The sequence below is a fragment of the Cheilinus undulatus genome, linkage group 18 (genome assembly GCF_018320785.1).
Source record: "Cheilinus undulatus linkage group 18, ASM1832078v1, whole genome shotgun sequence".
NCBI lineage: Eukaryota > Metazoa > Chordata > Actinopteri > Labriformes > Labridae > Cheilinus > Cheilinus undulatus.
Window position 1 is genome coordinate 34,707,904 of NC_054882.1, and position 23,248 is coordinate 34,731,151.

Here is a 23,248-nt window from a genome sequence, read left to right on the forward strand (position 1 = left end):
TTGGGCTGTCAGATCTGTGAGCAGTGGTTTACGCCTGATACTGAGGAAGCCTAGAGACAAATCAGAACAAAGTAAGCTCCAATGATCCCTTCATTAGTGTGGTTTCAAATTTAATTCCTACTGTGTTGATGACTTGGGAACAGAGGTTTTTCCAATCTAATCACTATCCTAATCAAAGTGTTTGATACTTCTCAAGACTTCATGAAACCATGTTTTAAGATGACTCAATCTCTGTTACTTTAATTTGTAACAGCACTGAAATGTACTTAAAAAAGCTGCAGCCATTTCATAAGATGGGTGACTCCATGTATATTTTTTTCAAAAAATCTCTTCCTGTCTGAAGGTCAGCAATTTTGGAGAATGGCTGGAGTTGTGTTCGTTTTTACTGCTGCTTTGTTACTTTATTTTAGTTTTTGTTTTGCACAAATAATCATTTTATTTTAGTTTTTATTTGTTTTAGGGCTAGTGTTTCAGTTTTTTCAGTAATATGGGATACTTGTCATGGAGGAGACCTAAAAGGGCTAAAAAAAATCTATCATACATTAAAAACTTTATTAAAAAGGGCCACTATTGTCATTTTATTTATCTAAATTTGATGTTTGAATACAACTCAATATGTAAAAACATCATTGTGTGAAGCCTTCTTTGGGTGTACTTGTTAAAGACTAGAACTACAGATATTTTGGCTCGTATATCATTCTAATTAGTTTATTACAAACACAATAACATTTTGTTTAGTTAGTTTCAGTTTACTAAAATGAAAACTGTACTACTGTCATGCCAGAAAGTAGCTTGGAAAGTTAATCATCTTATCAGAGCAAATGAAGATTTCTGTTGATATGTAAAGTTCAAGTTTGACCTTATTTCTGCAAAGCCATCACAATAATGTTCTTGAAAACAATTAAAACACAACTATAATTCTTACACAACTTATCTTATCGTCATCTGCATGATTTTTTTTACAAACCAAAATGCCAACTTTCATGGGGCTATGATATTCACTTGAAGAGGACTGACATTGTGAAAGTATCTGACACTCACACAAAAACACATTCACACAAAATTTCCCCATGGAGAAGTGAAAGAGATTAGCTGTGACCCCACCTCCTCCTCCGCCTTGTCTTTTCATTTCCTCTAACTACCCGATGGGAAACAATTAAGCAGCATCACCTCCCCCTCTCTGTGCATTCACACTCAGATTTATATTCATCTCCTTTCAGACCTTAACCTAATCCTGGCTGTACCAAACACATCACATGTTGCACTCTTGCCAATGACTACACTCACAGGTTACTAATGTGTTTTCTAAATAGAACAGAGAGATAAATACTTATTTGTTCATTTATATTTGACAAAATTTAGAGTTTTTACTATGAATGTTTAATTTTGCTGACCCCTAAACTGAAAGAGATGTTTTTCATTAAAATTTTTAATTTGCACTAGCATAAGTCTTAACGAAGGGAGGTGAAATATGTAAAGTGTACTCTCAGTGCAAAATAATGGTGTTGTCTCTGGTTAAACTTCTGTTCCTGCTGGTTGTTGATCAGCCTGTGAATGTGCGTGGAAACCACATCAAACAGAGCAGGCAGGGATAAGTCTAACCTGTAATTTCCACATATTCTGTTGCGTGTTTTGCTCCAACCGAAGGAGAGCAACCAGCACAGCCCTGAGCAGCTTCGAGATCACAGCAAATTATTTCATGCTTACCAAGATCTTAAAACTTAGATTAATTCGTGTTAGATAATTTATCTTGTTTTAAAAGTTAATTTCTTATGTTTAGTGTGTAACTTTACAGTATAATCTTAAATCAAGCATGATCATATCTTTTTGTTTCAATTAGTCAGGAAGTCCTTAAGATAAGTAAATAATTGTTAAATTAAGCTACATTAGTTCTCTCACCCACAGTCGCATCAAAATAGATCTTGTTTCAAGATTCAGTAACAAACTCAAGTTGCTTGAGTCACACAAAAAGCATCAATAAAAAATACAATTATTGAGCAGAATACTTCTGACTTCAAACACATTAAAATAACGTTGGAAATAAATTATATAGCCTGATTTCACCAGAAACACTAAGATACATGGTCTAAAAATATAAACAGGTTTTAAGTTTTATGGGAGTTTTAACATGATTTAGACTTATTTTAGGATAAAGTGACTAGTTTTAAGACACAGCTTAATCATACTTTACTAATATTAAGTATTTTTTTTACCAAATTTTATTTTTTTTATACTATTATAATTTTTCAGCTTAATTAAGCAAGAAATTAAAGAAATTAATTTGCTTATTGAGTATGTTTCACTTATTTTTAGGCTGTAGGAAGTTCAGTTTTAAACAATCTCAGCTTAAAACCAGCTTTTCCTGCTTATTTTAACTCTTTTGAAGGGTTCTGCCGACATACTGATTTCTAGATTTAACAATCTTATTTCAAGATATCTTATTAAGTCAAATTATCTTGCTGTATGGACAGATACGTTCACTAGTTTTGAGTACCTTTCTTCTCAGATTTAGTGTTTTTATCTTGTATTGAGCCCCCCCCCCTTTTTTTGCGGTAATGAGATGGCAGATCACAGGAGAACTATGGGTTCACAGGGGAAAAGTATATCAACGGTGGATTATTTTGCCTTTTTGGGTTGATTTGCAGTTCATCTCACCATGATTCTAAGATTTTATAGCATATGCCATGGGTGTAGTAAATGTTTACTACAAAGGATGTGCAGTTTCATGTTATATTCTGTGGTCTTTCTCATCAAAAGTTAACTGTTCCTCATCAGTGGCGCCGTTGTAGCTCTGTAGCTTGTGCAGCAGGATGAAACGTGTTTATATAATGATTTGTGATCCAGATCGAAAGTTCAATGTGTTCTATTTCGAAGCTGAGTGGACACTATGCACATTTTTGTGGTCTTTTGGATAGATCTACGTGGATAGACGCAGTTGGCTGTCTCTGGCAAACTTACTGCAGTTTTCAAATGTCTGCTGAATTGTCCACCACCTGGCTTTTGCCTCCAGCTTGGCGCTAATGTTAGCAACTACTGCTGTTTCATATTGCTTTAAATAATAGTCATTAAGATGAAGATGAGGGCTTTTTTCCCTCCATTTGGAATCTTTGCAGAGCGTGCTTTACAAACACATTTGTGCTATCCTCTTTTGAAACACTAAAAAAACTCTACGCAACATGTAGGCTGTTGCTACTGCACAGTTGCAGCTTCTTCTTCTCTGGGCTTAATGAATAGTCACACACCACCAAGCCAACTACTATTTTCTTGTCTTGTGAAGGAGTAAACGAATGGACTTGTGATCTGTGGCTTTTATTGATTAATATTTTAGTGTAGGAATTATAAAATGATGTAAAATATTTGCAGAATGGGCCGATAATTTATGGATTCCAATAATTACCAACAACACACTTGTATGTCGGTAACAAGAGACCAGCAGTGCAAAAAAAAAAAGAACAAAACAAAACAAAAAAGAGATGACTTGTGTCGTAGAAGCACTAAAAATACAACACCTTCAAATGTTAATTATTGATATTTAAACTCACATAAGTCTGTTTAAATTATTTGGATATCTTCCCGAACAGAAAGAAAAAATGTTTTTTCAGTTTCATTCAGACCTCCTCTTATTTGTAAAATGCTAAATTCTAGCTGTCACAGGAGGTTGCAACCTGCAAACAGGCAAAAGCGCAGTATTTTCCCATGTCAAACCAAATGTTCCTTCCAAAATGATGGTTGTAGTCAAGCTCCTGGGAGGTTAAGGATAACATGACCCCATTTCAGCATCAGCAATGACAAAATGTCTTCAATTTGTAAGGTTCTGCCCTCACCTTTTCTACCATGGTGAGGAACACACACGTCTTGTCACACACAGCAGATTGTGGCCTCACTGGGACAATAGGCTCTATTGTAGGAGCTGGCAGAGAGGAGCCCGGCAGGCCGCTAGGCGTTTGGCTGCTCTTGGTGAGGGTGAGTGTGTCTGTATTCATGTGTGTGTGTGGATATGGGGGATAATAGCGCTACATGCCCAGAGCTGCCATCATTTCACTGGGAACAGAGTGTGAAAGCGAGGAAAAGGCAGCAATACACACACGCACAGAAAACACGCGCGCAAACACAGCATCGCTATCACAGTGAGCCATATGCTGACCCCAGCCTCAGTGCAGCTATCTCTGCCAATCAACTACTAGAGGGGATATCCCCCACCACGCACACAAACACAAGAGCTCTAATCCTGACAGTGAAATGTATACACATGCAACATAAACACCATGAAATACACGAGGGTGAACGCAGTGATGGTATACATCTGAACATTCATGCACACAAACATACATACACTTGCTGGAACTTGTGCGCTCGTGTGTGTGTTAAAGCTTAGCGTCTCTCCAACATTGTTCCCCAACACAACAATCACCCAGGAGCAGGTGGAGCACAGCCACAGTTTGCTGTTATACACACAATCATACCCTGAACAGTAACTGACATGTACACACACCAATACTGATCACATACAAATGCCTCTCAAACACTCACAAAGACACGGTAGTTATCAGACAAAAGAGCGTCTGTGGCAGATCTGGCAAAGTAAAGTCTCAAAAAACTGAATGTCCAGACCACAGTGGCTCTGCTTTAAGAACTCTCATTCCAAAACTGATTGGATGCTGACTTTGTGTGCCCAAACACCCTTAACTAAAGTTGTTTAATGGTTTTTATTTTCACATGAAAAGGAAATGTGACCAAATGTAGCCTTAAGGACACAAATGCACCATTCTTGCTGTTCAAGTCATTGGGCCTCATTCACCACCATTCTTAAAAAGAAATGTGTTTGTTAAAGTATTAGATAATATAAATATAAAAAATATCATATAAAAGTAGTTTAGAGTATTGTGAGTGTTTTAATTTGGACATTGCTGATACCTTGCTTTCTCTTCTCACTCCTGGATATTATGTTTGAACTACTCACACTTCCTTTCTACCCTTATAAGGGCATAAGGGTTATATTTATATTTTAAGTTGGAGAAAGGTACACCAGCACATACTTCTAGCTCCCCATCTGGAGTTCTCTGCTGTGATGTGACATCATCTGCAAAAAACCTATTCCAAAATAAAATGGACTGTCAGATTCCAAATCTGTCATCATGTGGATCCATGCAAAGCTTCAAGCAGATTGTTCCCAATCAAAGAATGACTGGACCAATCAGCATCATTAAAGGAGACAAGGGTGGTAGATTTAGGTGTAGTTTAGTTGAAATGATTGCAAGACTGTAAACCAGTGGTTCCCAACCATTTTTCCTTAGCTCCCCCTATTTGTCTGATATTTCTATTTGATGTTTTTCTCACGTTAATGGTTGAATCACAGTGGTTCACTCTAATAGCCCCTTTTTAGACCCAAGTTTAGAATTAACCTCTTTTGATATAACACAAAGACACCATTTGGTTCAGGAGCTCTACTGCCACTAATGAAGCAGTAACACCAACATATCAGAAACAATCTGCTCTGGACTTGAACCTGGCTCAATCAGTGAGTGAGATCAGTTGATTTAACAATGAATGACTAGAAGATAATTCATTTCCCCTACAATGACTACAGATTAACTGATATTTGTTTACATCATTGAAAAACTTTTAAGAACTGTCAGTGAGATTATTTATAAAGTAAAACAACATGTGACATGTGTGGGCCTGTCTATATGGAGAGACTGTGTGTTTGTGTGTGTGTGTGTTGTGGAGTCTTGGATTGCATTTCTTGCTGCACTGAGCTGATATGTGAGATAGAGCTGTGCTTACACACAGCTGCCCCAGCAGCCTGGCACTCTGTTTGTGTTTGTGTGTGTTGTTGGATGGCTCTAGTCATGGTGAATGAAAGATCAGAGAGAGAGAGAAGGCAGATGGACCGCCCTGAGGGCCAGGAGACAGAGAGGGGGAGAGAGAGAGGTAAAAAAGACAGAAAGAGAGGGAGACAGGGAAATAAAGAAAGAAGAGAAAAATGCCAGTTAAAACACACACATACGCTGACACACATAGCCCACTTCGCTTCTTACATCCTCTCCTATTGCCTGTATATGAAGTAGGGCTGACACCTTCCAGTCGGTGGGTCCGTCAAAGAGCTCTCATCTGATCACGATCTCTTTTTCTGGTCAGAGAAAGCGTGAGCGCGCAGCTAAGTGAGGGGAGCATGCAGCGCTGGGCATTTTCAGGTAGAGAGGCACACTAAGTGATGAATTATATGTCATTTTCTGATTGTTCCACAATGACTATGCTCTAAATGATTTAGAAACAACACATCTCACAACTGGAAACATGCAGGATATTTGCATTGAAGTGGCGCTGTGAGTGTCTCTGCTCTGCCCTCCATCAAAGCATCAACTCCTGCAGTCCTTTATATTCAATAGTAGCAAATGAGCATGATTAAGTCCCTTTATCATTGCACTGATATGTGGATTAGTATCTGTTACAGACAGATATAGAGGAGAAAAGAGCAGAGGCGATGCCTACTGCTCCTTAAGCCCTGACCTGTGGACATCTTCACTTCACCTCGGTAAATAAATGCTGCATTGTTTCTAATATACAAGGTAATTGCTATTAAATAATAAGACTGTGCTTGCAAGGATAAAACCACATGGATCACAGTCACACTGAGTGGTAAATATAAAAGGTTGGGTTTTCATGCACAACTGCTGCAAGTTTCCAATACAGGACGTCTTTAGTTCACTGCTAGCTACAGACTGATGTGTAGGTTTTTGCTAAGGCAATGGAAAATGATTAGTTTCAAAGATGAACAATTAAACAAGGTCTATGGGGAACACTGCATGTGTGTTTGAATGGCACAAAAAATTTGAGAAGACAGAAGGCATGTCCAAGACGATGAACGTTCTGGCTGCCCATGAACATCAAAAACTACTGAAACTATTTAACAAACTGAACAAATCATTTGAAATGATTGACAACTCAGTACAAGAATGATAGCAGAAATGTTCTCCATTGATAAAGAGACAGTTCGGCAGATTTTGCATGACAATTTGAACATGACAAAAGTGTGGGCCAAAGTTGTCTCAAAACTTCTAACACCTGGTCAAAAGGAAAAACACATTTGCAGAGACATTTTGGAACAAACTGAAAGAAACCCAAGAGTGATTACATGCAATGAAACTCAGACCTTCCAATACAATCCTGAGACTAAAGTTAATGCATTGGAAAACACCATCATCCCCAAGGATGTAGAGAACACAAAAAATCAAGTTCAAATTCAAAGTCATGTTGATTGTTTTCTCTGATATAAAGGGTATCATTTTGAAAGGAGTGGGTTCCAGAAGGGTCAGCGGTGAATCGCCACCATTACAAACATGTTCTGGAAAAGATGTGAGAAAAAGTCCAAAGTAAGACACCAAAACTGTGGAAAAATGGCTTCATTCTTCATCAATACAATGCACCAGCTCACACTGCACTCTCTGCCAAGGGGATTCAGATAGTATAAGGACACGCAGAGGAATGACTGTAGGGGCTCATACGAGTTAAAAAGTCCAGGTTTCATTCAGCAGAAGTGCTTTGAACTCTGAGCAGGCTCCAGATTATATGCTGTGAGTGATAACTTTACACTATGAACTGCTTTTTCTCTCTCTCTCTCTCCTCACTTGGCTCTGTATAGTTAATGTAGCTTATTCCAGGTCAGGGGAAATAATTCTGGTGTCAGATCAGATATTGTATAAATCTGTTGCCATTTTACAGCCTAAAAAAACCCACTTATACATACTGAGTCATCAACGGTGGATGCTTTGTGTGATGACATGGCGCGTGACGTATGTGTGCCCAGGCCTGGATGCGTTGAGCAACGTGAGTGCGGGCCGAAGGGGGGGCAGGGGAGGGGGTCAAATGGGCTTCAGCACGGTTAGAATATGGCACGGTATGGATGGCCTAGTGTGAGTACACCCTTAGACTACCAGAGGGGTGCAATGAGGATTCAATCACAGCTTAAACTAATATTGATATAAAGTGAGGGTTATATGTTTAATAACACGTTCAATTTTTTTACCCGAATGACTAAAGGATTGGTGTAACTTCAGCTGTTGAATACAGGCCTCACAGTTTGAAACACAGGCTGGAGTGCAGATACAAAGCTAAACCAGCCAATTTTGGCAGTCGTTTCTAGATTCAGTCTTAGTTTTAGTCTTTAGTCAAAAAATATTTTGTTTTAGCCACATTTTTGTTGTTTCTACCATTTATACTTTCAGTCTAGCTTTAGTCTGCAATTTTAGTCCTTTTTTGGCAAAGAAGTCGTCGTGATCTTAAGTCACAATATTTTTCCAAACATTTTTGAATGAATATTCATTAGGCACTATTAATACTTGCAAAAAACCTAATTTGCATTTTCCCCCTCCATCCTATCTTGTTGACACCATTTTGGGGAGTTTGGATGCCAAGTGTAAATATCAGACCCTAATGGGTGGAATATGCAGTTAAATGTATGATTCCTTGTATCCTGTAATACCATGACATAACACCAGTCTTGCAAAAAGAAAAAAAAAAAAAAAATCAACAATACAAATTTTAGGTCATATTTCCCAACTCCATGATCTCTCACGGCTTTTATGAGTTAAAGTGTACTTCCTTTAAGAAACTTTTACATCATTGGTTGTAAAAGAAGCAGAGAGCCTCTTCCTACTCTTCTTTCATTAAAACTGTGCTGTTTTTTTTTTATATTGTTGTGTACTGCCCTTAAATTTTATTAACTCTTTAAAGTAATTCTGATTCTCTAGGGTTGTAATTACTTTGTGATGCCAGAGTTTCTCTTAGCAAAGGGCAATAAAGAAAATTGTGCAGAAAAAAATCTGAATGAGAACTGATAAGTAAAGAAACCTCAAAAAAGAGCAAAAACAGAGCACGGACCCCAAGGAGATGCTTACTGATAAGGGAGTTGGAGGGACAAGAGAGAAAATACAGGGACAGAATATGAGATAGAGAGATACAAATGATATGGAGAACTGAATGATACAAAACAGTAGAAAAAATTAAAGGGCAGCAGGACGTAGACAGATGTACAAGGCAGAGATGCAGAAGTGGAGAAAGAAAGAAAAAGGGGAGAAAGGAGGAGTGAAGGGAGAGATGAAGGGGGCAGAGGAGGGAGGAGAGGTGGAGAGACAGAAAACGAGAGAGGTGTGTGTAGAGCAGAGATGGGGAGTCAATAATGACTGATTACTGTAATTCTGCCTGTCAGAGGCATCGACCTGCTGCTACCACCAATCAATACACACCACGACACTCACAGACACACACAAACACCTTGAGACAAGCATGCACAATGCATGTGTGCTATTGGGGAAGTGTGCATCATCACTTATATACATGCTTACATACATACAGGTGGTATAAAGATAGAACATAAACTGCACAAACACCATTAATGACATGTCTGCTCATACCTGGAGTCACACAAATGATCCAGAGAAATGATACGTGCAAGAAGGTGCATGTGCACACGAATGCACACAGATACAACAGGGTCGAGGGTGTTAGCTATGATAGCTATGCTGCAGGCTTACACTGGGTCTAACAATCTTTAAGTCTCTGTCGTGCTGAGTGGACATGGCAATGCAAAATGTCTTCAGCCTCCCCTCTCCCTCCTCTTCTCCCTATGCTCCCTCCACCTTTGAGAGTGGTGTCACCTCCAACACTCATGTTATCTTTTCAAAGGGAAGAGGAGAGAAGTGGAGATGACTGGAAGAAAATATATAGAGATGAAGCACAAAAAATGAAGTCAAGAGGGAAGAGAGAGCAAGGACATTAAAGGAGACATCCAGGAGAAAAACAAGACAAAAGAGAAAAGGAAGAAAGGAGGAAAGACCAGTTTAAACTTCTACACCACATTCCAAATTATTAGGCAAATTGGATTTCAGTGTCATAAACATACAAGTTTTACGTTTTCCAGCTTAAACTCACGGATGGTATTGTGTCCCAGGGCTCTTTGGATCACTGACATCAATCTCAGACACCTGTGATAATTAGGTTTGCCAGGTGAGCCCAATTAAAGGAAAACTACTTAAGAAGGAAGGACGTTCCACATTATTAAGCAGGCCACAGGTTTCAAGCAATATGGGAAAGAAAAAGGATCTCTCTGCTGCCGAAAAGCCTCAAATAGTGCAAGGCCTGTGACGAAGTGTGAAAACATTAGCCATTCAAGAAAACCTAAGAGTGATCATTGTACTGTGAAGAAATTTATGGCTGTTTCAGAGCACAGATGGGTTCATGCAGATAAAGGCATAATGAGGAAGGTTTCTGCCAGACAAATTCATCAGATTAAGAGAGCAGCTGCTAAAATGCCATTACAAAGCAGCAAACAGGTGTTTGAAGCTGCTGGTGCCTCTGGAGTCCTACAAACCTCAAGGTGTAGGATTCTCCAGAGGCTTGCGGTCATGCATAAACCCACTATTCAGCCACCCCTAACTGATGAGTGCCATGCAACCCTGGATGGTCCAGATGGATGAAGTAGTGGATGGTTGGTGGATGGCCACCATGTCCCAACAAGGCTGGGACGTCAGCAAGGAGGTGGTGGAGTCATGTTCTGTGCTGGAACCATGGGAAGAGAGCTGGTAGGCCCCTTTAGGGTTTTTTAAGTTGTGAAAATGAACTCTGCAAAGTATATAGAGTTTCTGATTGACCACTTTCTTCCATGGTACAAAAAGAATAAAGGTGCCTTCCGTAGCAAAAAAATCTCTTTATGCACGACAGTGCACCATCTCATGCTGCAAAGAATACCTCTGTGTCATTGGCTGCTTTGGGCATAAAGGAGAGAAACTCATGGTGTGGCCCCCATCCTCCCCTGACCTCAACCCTATTGAGAACCTTTGGAGCATCCTCAAGCTAAAGATCTGTGAGGGTGGGAGGCAGTTCACATCAAAACAGCAGCTCTGGGAGGATATTCTGACATTTTGCAAAGAAATTCAAGCAGAAAATCTCCAAAAACTCACAAGTTCAATGGATGCAAGAATTGTGAAGGTGATATCAAAGAAGGGGTCCTGTGTTAACATGTAACTTGGCCTGTTAAGTTGATTGAAATAGCTTTTGATTTCAGTAAATATGGCCTTCGCAAATGCAACAAATGACCATTCTGAGTTCTTTACAACTTATAAAATGTTTTGAAACTCTGTTGTGCATTATAATGTCAAATAGTGCATTTTGAGTTTATTTTATTTCTGAAAAAACAATTATCATTAGGAGGTTTGTTCAATAAAATTCAAATTATGCTCTAATGTTTGATGACTTGAAATTATACTGACTGTCATCTGCAACTACTATTTAGGAAAATAAAATAAATCAGCAGTTAAAGAGCACAATTTCCATTACAATCCTTCAACATTTAGTTTGTTTTTACACAGAGAGCCATGACAATTGAGACTGAGTGTATTAAGTTGGAGTTGGATCTAAAAACACAAAACAGCAGCTGATTATAGAGCAAATATTACAAAGAAAAAAAGAGGAGACAAAAGAGGAAATTAAGTTTACTGTTGCTGGATCTGTTAGAAATGGAACAAGGGATTTTTTTGTGAATATATGAGGAAATACAGTTCTGATGTTTTCTAATGTTGGCACGTAGAAGAGACAAATTGGATTTATCTCACACTAGAGTTCACACAATGTGCCTGTAGGCTTTAATCAATGATTGGCATCCACCCAGTTACAACCAAATGGACCAATCACAGGGCTTGTATCATTTTGATGTATAGTCACATTTATTAGGAACTGCAAATCAGACCAGACGTGACGGCTTTTATGCAGGCACAGGGCTACTAGAACCTATATACTAGCAGATATATCTGACACAAAGGTATAAATCAGGATTAAAGGTTAACAAATAAGATAGGGGTGATATGGCTTAAGTGTCCAGCTGTGGCACAGGAGGTAGAGCGGGTTGTCTTCTAATTTGACCCTAGGCAGAACACTGGAAACATGCACTTGTTAATAAGAACTCAGGGAAACACTTTAAATGTCTTGTTAGTAAAAAAAAAAAAATTCTTTTCAAGTTTTCCAATATGATTTTTTCAATTTCAGACCTGACCCTGCCTCACAGAGCCTTGATACTTCATAACAACTTGAGAGTCTCTTGAAATTAAGGTAGGATAGGAACAAGGCAGCACTGTGCTTATGAGAGTAAGTTTGTTTGTTCCCAAAAGGCTCTTCAGTTGTCCTGAAGTGGTTCAATCTTGCTAGGTTGTTAGGTAAACTGCTGTTCTCTCCAAAGTTTGGCTACAGTTGACGAGGCACACAACAGAGTGACAGTTTTTTTTTGTGTAACTGCCAGAAGAACAGGAAAAAGAAGGCCTGAAAACACTCACTTTAAATGTAAGATTAGAACTAACGCTGAAACAATTCCTTGAATAGTCAAGTAACTCGATTACAAAAATTCCTTGAAGAAAACAACCTGCATCTAGGTTTGGTTTTAATCAGTCTACATCCATATATGACCATGGTTTAAATACAGACATTGGACATGTGCGCACAGTGTATTGTCTTTTGCATGGATGGCTATTTGTGTGGAACAATGCACTTGCATTTTCTGTTGCTATACTGTAAAATGCAGTAAAGATGACATGAGGTGTAAAAATCAAGAGGGAAGAGAGAGATGGTGTCAAGTTGTATGTTTAACTTTAATTTCTGTCTGTATAACATGACTTTTCATCTTACTCTGTTAAAGCTCAGCTCCATGTCTTTCCAAGATTTTTGTTTACATTGTTTGCTTGGGCATTTTAATTTTATTATGTAAGGCACTTTTTAACTGTGGTTCGAAAGGCGCTATAAAGATACAATCATTCTTATTATTGTGATGCAGAGATGCTGAAAGGTCCTGCATCTTCCTGGACTCACAGTCTGTGCTCATCTCTTTCATGCAAAGAGGGTAATGGCCTGTGTCTCCACAGCTGGGAACCCATGCCGAATAATCCACTAAGAACAAAGAACTTGTGTTAAAACTACCTCTGGCTCTGTGGGATTGGCTCTGTCAGATTTCTTTCTTTAAGAACGTTTTTCCAAAGACAACGCTCAGTAATTGGCTATTTCTTACTGCAATTATGGCGATGGACTTGAGCTTTAATAGCGCAGGTCACACCTACCATTTACACCCTTTCACTCCATTCACACCACTTTCACACACTGATTGCAGAGATTACTACAGAGAAAAGGTCATCAGTATAAGCTAATTCCATTCATATGTATCCATACCCACTGACAAAGCAGTGGTTTGGGGTTAAGTGTCTTACCTAAGGACACATCAACATGTGACTTCAGGAGCTGGGAATCAAACCCACATCCTTCTGATTGGGGGACAAGTAACTCTACCTGTTGAGCCACAGTTGTAATTATGGCATTATATTGCCATAGCAGTGCAGTGTTATAATCAAAGGAGCCCAAATCAAAAACTCTCAGAGTTTATTATGTCACAGACTGACCTAGAGAGTTATGCCGAGCTCTGACAGGCTTCACTATTAAAGACCCATTTTGGTGCTTCCTGCCAGTCTGTCACTCTCCTTTCTCTCCCTACGTTAAATCATTATTTATGATTTAGTTCTCTCACGTCTTAATTACAGTGTGTTTTAAAAAGGCTTCAACACCCCAAAGCAGTAAAGAAGAATACATATTGATAACAAACAGATATCAATCAAATAAAGACCTGTTATTACAGTGACTGAGGCAGAAAGAGACAAATAGTTCCCTATCATCATACGGTGACAATTCAACAGGTCATGGAAACAGATTCACACCTTAATTATGTGCTATCCTGGTTTGGAAATTATGGTTGGGTATCGTTTGGGTTTTTTCTGATATGAGTGCTAAATCAAAACTTTTTCTATGGAGCCAGTGCCTAAACGGTGCCTGAATCGATAATCTGCCAGAAAATAAAAGCTGTCTGGGTTTCATAAATAAGTCATGAAATATCTTTATAAGGTGCCAGTTTAACATGGGATAAGAAATGGAAACTGGTGTAACTTAACACAAAAATAACACAAATTCCTTAACATATTTCTTGCCTTTCATTGGGTGGCAGGGTAACAAAATGAAGTACCAATACTTGTGTTGTAATTTGGTCCAGTAGGTATCGGATGTGTTGGAACTGGTACCACGTTGGTACCGGTTTTCGATACTCATCCCTACTGGAAATGGTGTTAAAAGGTCACATTTTTATAATGGCTCAATTAACAAACAAAAATGTGTTTGCAAAAATTAAAAGTGGACACCCTTTGAACAACATGCATTATATATCTGTGATGTGGGTGTACAGCTTTGAGGACAATCATACGACCATCATGTGAATGATGGAGATTTATTTCTTCTTAGAATGTGAAATGTTTCACTCACACACAACATACCAGGTGGTTTTCATGAATTAAGTGCCCTTTTTACAAAATAAAGTTAATCTAATAACAAATCAAAGCATAAAAATAAACTACAGTAAAGTGTTGGTGCTGAAAATTTCATAGGAGAAGATCCCTAAACCTTAATTTATTCATTTATTAGCACTTAAACAGCAATTTAAAAATATACATTTGTTAAAGAACCTGTGTCATGTGCAGTCATTTTTTTTTTTTAAATAAACAATTTGTTGGATGATAGGTTCCAGGATGGGTTGGATGGCTTTTTTCCCTTAACAGATGAAATCAACAATGAAAGACTGTATTTTCTATTTGCTCAGGTTATCTTTTTCTAATATTCAAATGTGTTTGATGATGTACATGAAGTACATGAATCTACAATTAGAAGTCAGGAAGGGGGCGAATATTTTGTCACTGTGATCTTCAGTCTGTTTTTGTGTGAATGAAGAATGTGTAGAAATGTGAACATGTCAGTATTTGTGAGTGTGAGACCAGAGAGCACAGCCCCTCATTTAGTCACAGCATTGGAGGGGAGAGTCATCGATACGTATTGACCGCTGGGCTTGTTCCACCATCGCATCGGATCAAGCAGACAGACTGTATCCACACCTGTCTGTCTGTTTCTTTTTCTCTCCTGCTACACACACCGATGCATGCACGCTCAAACACACTTCAAATGTGTGTCCCAACTTTGTGCAAGACAAACACACATCCTTGATGTATGGCACTTCAGAGCCAACTAAGTACAGCTCTATCACACCAGCACTTTTGTCTGAAAGCCGAACTCCACTAGACATCGATTTGCTATTCTTAACATCTGAGCAGGTGATAACAGACATTCTTTCTCACATGTACATGATCATGGATTTTTAGAGTCCGTGCTGGAACATCGATATCTGGTGAAGATGCTTTCTAAGTTCGAGTCTTAAAACCTGAGGAGGTTCAAAACTGCAGCTAACTTTTAAAGAGATGACTATGGGGTGTTAGCATGCAGATGGGAACAGAGACAGCAAATTAAAAATGAGGACTTTCTTGACTTACCTTTGGCCTCTGGTCATATTTCAGGTAAATTTTATAAAAAATTTCAAAGGATACAAGTTCTGGTACAAGGGAATGAGGGATTTGAGGGCTCGACTAGCATTGATAGCTGTGGCTCTGACCATGGTTGGCAAAATCTTCATGTCCACGATGGCTCCGTCAAACAGAGGACCAAAGAATGGCACCTACAGACACAGACAAGTAGTTAAACAGGAATTAAATCAGGGAGTTTAGGGGTGATGTAAAAACGGCTCCTTTTGATAGTTTAGGATGAATCTACTGCTTTGTAAAGAAGACACAATCATAGCCACATTTATGAACAGAAGAATCAGTGAACACTGTAACAATTTGAAATATTTCTTTCTCAATCCCCTTGGGTTTTGTGTTAATGTAGTATCTTTGTGCCTGTCCTGTCTGTTCTCTTTTCTCCAGGACGGTTATAGTTTTTCTTCTCTTATTAAATGTTACTGTTATCAGTTGTTTAAATACCAAAGGTGCTCAGTCAAACACCAAATAAGTTGGGAAATCATTTAAAATATGAATAAAAACAAAATGAAACGACTTGCAAATTATTTTCAACCTGTATTCAATTGAATACAACACAAATACAAGATATTTAATGTTCCCACAGAAAATATTTATGTGTTTTTTGTAATGCACACACATTCTAAATAGATTCCCGCAACAAAACTGTTCAATTATTCAAAGAGGAACTCTTTCAACAGTGCAGAGTTTCTGTTATATTTTTAGGTTTATAATGCATGACACGTTTCTGCATAAAACAGACCTGGACTGCAAACACCCACACTCTTTTACTGTGAAGCCATGCTGTTGTAACTCTGTAGAATGAGGCTTGGTTTAGTATTACTGGAATACGCAGGGGCATCCACGAAAAAGATGTTCAAAACTGCTCCACAACCTTAAGGTACAGTACCTGTCAGTGTTATAAGGTTTTCACAGATGTGCCCAGAAGTTACCCATGCCATGGGCACTAAAACATTTCAGTTTTGTTTGTTTTAAACTAGTGCTAGTCAATTGAAATTTAGGATCTATTGCAATATGGCCTACTGCAATATTTCTTTAACTTGAAATGTGTGTCAAAGTATCACTTTATACTTTTTTGCAGCAGCAGAGTATATTCTGTTTAGGTCATGCAAACATTTAAGTCAGATTCTTTGAACAGTTATCAAACAAATCCTACTTTCCTTGTTACAGTATGTTTTTCTTACTCAAAATGAGACTGACATTGAAATAATCATCTCTTCAACACAACAATTTACATCATATTTGTTGTCAAAATGATAATTAGATATTTATCAGAATATTTCAGCCACAGTTTGAGCTATCTCATGTTGAGTTGGTTATAATACAAAATGATTTATTGCTTGTGTTTGATGAAAGTACACAAGATAAGGAACTTAAAAATTCCACATTAAATCACAATCGCAATATTGGAATAGAAAATGGCAATTAGATCATTTTTCCAAATTGTTTAGCCCTATTTTATATTTTATAGTCTGACTGGTCAGACCACATCACACTTTTCCACTTTAGGTCAGTCTTTTAGTCTCAATCTGATCAACTTTGGCCCACAAAAGTCATCAGCATGCTTGCATGTTGTTAAGTGTTTTTTTGCTTTGTATGACTGAGTCTTAACTTACATTTGTAGATGCAGTGACTTTCTGTGCTACTGACAGTTTTCTGAAGTGTTTCTGACTCCATACTGTAATATCCATCACAGAATGATGCCAGACGTTAATGAAATGCCACCTAAGGGATTAAAAATCATTGGTAATAAATGCTGGTTTTTGACCTAACCCCTTACCTGCAGACATTTCTCCAGATTTTCTGAATCTTTTGATGATACTTCGGTAGAACCCGACCAATATGGGATTTTTGGGGCCGATGCTGATACCAATATTGGGGGCTAAAAAAAGCCGATATCCGATATATCGGCCGATAACCGATATATCGGCTGATATACGAAATAAGAACATTGATATACACAGGATATATACTGTACATGAACACAAATTCTTATATTTATATTATCTTTGTTTATTTCACAAAGATGCAACTTAGATGACTTTAAAACGCTGTATAATAGTCTTATCTTAGATAATGGTGGACAATGGTGGAGTTGCATTTATCATTGTTGATTCTCTACTCCTGCATCTCTACTCCTCTAAGCAGTAGAGACGCAACTGGTCGACTACAACTCCCACAATGCTTTGCATGTCAACAAATATGGCTGCCCACTGAAGAAAGTCAAAGTACATGATCGAAAATGGTTTAAAAATGGATAAAAAGACACTTATTATCAGATGCAGCACTGTGGATTTAATCTCCAAAGACCCTGAAAAGTCACCAAAGTTCTGGGCTCGCTACAACAGTGTCCATTAGAGCTACGGAGACATCAATGGTAGCAAACGAACGGCGGTTCGTTGTGGTCAGCTTTCAGAAGAAAAAAAAGAGTACGTTTCTATGACTTACGGTTCAAAAGCTATCAACGTTTTATAAACTGTGTCAGGTATTTTTATATAGGACAACACTGTCCTCAGAGACTCCAGAAAGTCTTTTCTGATGCAGTCTTTTACAAAGTGAAGAACCTCACACTATTGTTTATTTTGAAAGATGGAGCCTTTCAGAGAGCTTCTTAAAACCCAGGCAGGGCCCTATCACCTATTACCAATAAATCTACTTTTCTGTGAATTGTTCCAGGTGTTCTTGAGCATTTCACAACTATCCTTATCTTTTCCTGCTCCTGTAACAACATTTTTAAATATGCACACCAATTCAGAATGTGTGTATATTTATAAAATTAATCAAGTTTACCATTCATCTGAGTAAATGTTAAATAGGATTTGCAAATCACTGCATTGTGTTTTTTCTCATTCTAAACAACATAGCAATGTTTTGGGGGTTAGGGCTTGTACATTTGTCTATGACAGAGCTAAAACAGCAGTTAATAATAATTTTCTGATGGAACTATGTGACTTTGTTTGATACATAATCAACGATTGGGACAGAACTACCGAGTGAAACAGCCGTTTTCTGAACCACAGGCTATTTGATTCAGACAATGGTTTTCTTATTTAATTTCATACTTTGCTTGTGGAATCCACCAAAGAGAATAATGCCAGGCTTTAATTGAATTTATTTGGAGACCAGGACTCCAAGCCCTGCACTCTGTGACTGAATACAGGGCTTTCAGGACGACAACACAGAGAGTATCTTATCTAACTTGTTTTTGGATTTATGATAATTCAATATTTTTCCTGTAGAATGAATGAAACAGAACAAGGTTATGTTATTAGTGCTTTGGTATCTATGTCATAGAGAAAAATCAGCATTTTATTGTGTTAGTTCTCTTTTGAAATAGGATTATGCTATCAGTGCTGTGGTATTAATGTCTCTGTGTTTTAGACTGAAACATTAACCAGAGCAGCAGGACTCGGGGCAAGACGCTCTTCAGGATTGTTTGTCAATCTCAGTGAATATTGTCGAAGTCTGAGAGGAAACTTGAAACCTTGGACCAAAATACTGCTCATGTTCACAATTTTACTCAGGCCTAACTTCATATTCAGCCTGTTTATTTTTTTTTAAATCTCATCTAATACAGAAAGATCTAGATCTAACTGTCTAGTTGTTTTGCTCTCCAAGACAACCTGATTCAATTTAGTCCTTCTTTTTCAGAGAAAAAACAACATGAAATCAACATAGCCTGGCTATTCAATTTCAAGATTACTAAATCTGTTTTTACAGGTGCTCTAAATTCTGTAACAGACTCCATACTTTAATCCATAAGGCACATTTAGTACTGGATCTTAAAACTGTCTCATTTACCAATGAGACATCAATATTGTTAGTCACTTGTTTTAAAATGAGTTTCCATTTTAATCTAACCCAGGGATGTCAAACTTAATCACAGCAGGGGCCGAATCCTGAATTTGGGTCCAACCTTAGGGCTGAACGGGTTCAACATTTAACCATAAACTGTCAACCTCATTCTCACCAGCAATGAGTTATGGGATGAAAAAAACCTTAGCACTGATGATAAATGATTTTGAGATAAAAAAAAAGTCAAAATGGTGAGTTTAAATGCTCAAAATCTGAGATAAAAATTCAAACTTACTAGCCCAAAAGGCAATTAAAGTCAAAATCACAGATTTAAAAGGAAAATATATGAGACAGAAAGATGAAATCATGTTTTTAAGGGTCAAAACATGAGATAAAAATTTGAAATCCTTATTTTTAAAGGTTAAAATACGAGATAAATTTCAAAATCATTGGTTAAAAATGTCAAAGCTTGAGGAAAAAAAAAACACTTTTAGTTTCACTGGTCAAAATATTACTTAAAATTTAAAATTTAGGATACAAAGGTCAGACTATGAGATAAAAGTCAAAGTAAGGACCTAAAAAGGTCAAAACGTGAGAAAAAAAAAATTGTGAGTTAAAAGGTCAAAATGTTACTCAAAATGTTAACATTATAGATCAAAAAGGTCAAAAATAAGATAAAAAGTCAAAAATCTGAATTGAAAAGGTCAAAATAAGACATAAAATGTCAAAACCATAACTTTCCTGATAACTGTGCGATGCAAAATCAAGAATATGAAGTGAAAACAGAAATTTATTTTCCCACATTCCTACCTTTTTATCTAATTATTTTAACTTTCTTATTTTTTATGACTGAACAATATTTTAAATCATCATGGTTAGGTTTACATTTTTGAACTGGAGGAAATCTGAAGATCAGTGAGCCAGTTATAATAAAAATATGGTATGATCTGGCAGGCCAGGTACAACTGTACCACAGGCAGGATTTGGCCCCCATCCTTGAGTTTGACATCCCTGATCTAACCACAACCCCAAAAGCCTTATCTGCCAAATATTAAATAAATGTTTCCTTCAAAAGCATGTTTATGACAATATGAGGGAGAAAAGCTAATTTGTCCCCATTCATTTGTAACGCCAGTGACCTCACTACACACAGTTTGCAAGGATACGTAGCCATGGTAAGCCTGAAAGCCACAGAATGATGAATGAGCTGTAATTTCCATAAGGTTTGGCCAAGTGAGTTCCAACTGCAGGTCGTTGCTGTTTTGTAGCTGAAAATTACCACCTCTGCTTTGAAATTTTTAAATGGCAAAGTTTAATTGACATTTTGGTTTATTTTTGAAGATTTTACTCCTTCATTGGATAAACATGGACTGGTAGAGGAAGCTCTAATCCAACTGTAGCAGGTTTGTCAAACTTAATCACAGCAGGGGCTGAATTCTGAATTTGGGTCCAACCTGAGGGCTGAACGGGGTCCACATTTAACCATAAACCTTGTTTTCACCAGCAATGAATTAGGGGGAAAACAACCTTAGTAATGATGAGAAATTATTTTAAGACTGAAAAAAATCAAAATGATAAGTTTAAAGGCTCAAAATCTGAGATAAAAATTCAAACTTATTTGCTCAAAAGGTCAAAACATGGCATTTAAAGTCAAAATATTGTTTTTAAAAGGCAAATATATGAGACAGAGAGTTGAAATCATGATTTTCAATGGTCAAAACACGAGATTAAAATTTGAAAACATTAGTTTTAGAGGTCAAAACATGAGATGAATTTCAAAATAACTGGTTTAAAACATTAAAGCGTGAGGAAAAAAAATTAAATTTTGAGTCTTAAAGGTCAAAAAATTATTTAAAATTTAAAATTGAGGAAACAAAAGGTCAAATTATGAGATAAAAGTCAAAGTAAGGAGCTAAAAGGTCAAAATGTGAGAAAAAAGTAAAATCGTGAGTTAAAAGGTCAAAATATTACTTAAAATTGTAAAATTGAGGATCTAAAAGGTAAAAAAAAATAAGATTTCAAAATTGTGAACTGAAAAGGCCAAAATATGAAATAAAAAGTCAAAACCATAACTTTGCATCATAACTGTGAGACACAACGTTACGAACATAAAATGAAAACACAAATTTATTTCTCATATTCCTGACTTTTTATCCAATTGTTTTTAACTTTTTATATATTCCCATTTTTATGACTCAACAAGGATATGTTAAATTATCAGGGTTAAGTTAACATTTTTAAACTGTAGGAAATGTGCAGACCTCATACCATTGGGCCAGTTATAATAAAAAACTGATATGATCTGGTGAGCCAGGTATAATTGTACCATGGGCCGGATTTGGCCCCCAGACCTGGAGTTTGACACCCCGGACCTATAGGGTGACATCTAAGAAGTACCAAAACACATTACTTGTATGCCATAATGTTTTGGTCTATAATTCTCATTTTTCTAGTTTGACTAAAGGGAAATGTAATCATCATCATCATGACTTCTTATGAATTAGTTGCTGTGTCAGATAAATTTGACCAGGATTTAGATAAAAACATAAACTGAAGAGCTACTAAATGACTGCACGGGACAGACACAGATTGAGTCTAGTTTTCAACAGTCAAAATTAGTTTTACCTCAGGTTTTTTCAGTATATGGATGGAGTACATGTGGTTCTTCATTGGGTAGATAACGATTAACACATCTCCAAACTCAGTGGGGATGATCCCACGACGGTAGTCTCTGGAATGTTCTGACCAAACAATGTGGACCTCGTCATTACCCAGGTGCCTTAGCTGGAAGAAAAGAGAAGCTAATAGAATCAAAAGGGAATAAACAACTGACATTTGTCTTTCTTGTAGCATAAACAACAAAGTCAATGCCAACACAGCCAACCGCAGAACCAGACATAGAGTAAGACGGGCGGTATCCATCATAAACCCAAGGCTTTCGACTCTGTGAGTGTATGTGCTGCAGGTGGCCCTGGAGTGATGGGAGTGTGTGCGTGTGAAGACGGAGAGTGGACACAAAGACAGAGTGAGGCTGTGGAGAGATGGAGTACGGGCTGGAAGACAGATGAGATCAGGTGTGATGGTGTGTGATTCTGTGTGTGTGGGGGTTCAAATTTACTCAGTGGGCTGCAGTCAGGGCTGCTGACAGCTCTGTCATTAACCTTGATACCTGCCAAAACACAAACACGTCTCTGTACTTGTCTGCGGTTAGAAGTATGCCACTCTTGACCATGGCCCTGAAGAAACACATTACAGTTATTTCCTTTTACATGTGTCACAACAGAATTCACTTTCTTGTCCTGAGTCAAGATTTTTAAAGAACAATAATCATGGTTACTTCATTTAGAGAACACCTTTCAAAACAGGAGTTACACAGTGCTTTACAGGGAGACAATAAAATACACTGGGTATAAAGCAGAAATGTAAAAATGAAGGTGTTGAAAAACATAATGAGACGACATAAAATAAGTTAAAGCATGTAAATAGACAAAATTAAAGGCCCTAAAGTAAAGTGAAAATAAATCTGTATTTAAGTTTGCTGTATGACAGGTCATTGTGTTATGAACCACCAGGTCAAAATTCAGTCAAATAAAACATCTCTAGGTTTATAAAATTAAGCTTCAAAATCGTGAAAAATGGAAAAACTGAATTTACGTCATCATACGCAGATACAACTAAACGGCTCAGTTGCCGCGCTTTGGATGATGACGTATGTAGTCCTTGTTAGCTGTCTTTTAGCAAACCGCCTTTATTAAGACGTGAAAAGATACACAATTCAAAGGTGAGGAAATTGGGGGGACGTATTTTATTATTTATGTATTATTATTTATTTTATGTCGTAGGATAAAACGTTAAACTTTCCTGAGCTTGTGTTCACCACAGACCTTATTTCTGGCATTTAATCAAAAACGCATTTAAAATTCCCATAGACTTTCAGACGAGGGGACCGGAAGTGCTAAAATGCTAACTTGCTTCCATGTTTTAGGACTCATTCCTGCATCACTCTATTAAACCCA

General features: G+C 37.4%; 1 protein-coding gene across 7 annotated transcripts in view; it reads right to left on the reverse strand.

Moving 5' to 3' along the window:
- Window positions 1-23,248, reverse strand: part of ralgapa1 (Ral GTPase activating protein catalytic subunit alpha 1) — a 116,591-nt gene that overhangs the window by 26,783 nt on the left and 66,560 nt on the right. For all 7 annotated transcript variants that reach the window (XM_041812610.1, XM_041812613.1, XM_041812609.1 and 4 more), the window contains 2 exons: window positions 21,858-22,016; window positions 15,450-15,577 (listed from right to left, as the gene is read on the reverse strand). In XM_041812610.1, coding sequence (XP_041668544.1) covers window positions 15,450-15,577; window positions 21,858-22,016 — 287 coding nt within the window. The remainder of the gene's footprint in view (window positions 1-15,449; window positions 15,578-21,857; window positions 22,017-23,248) is intronic.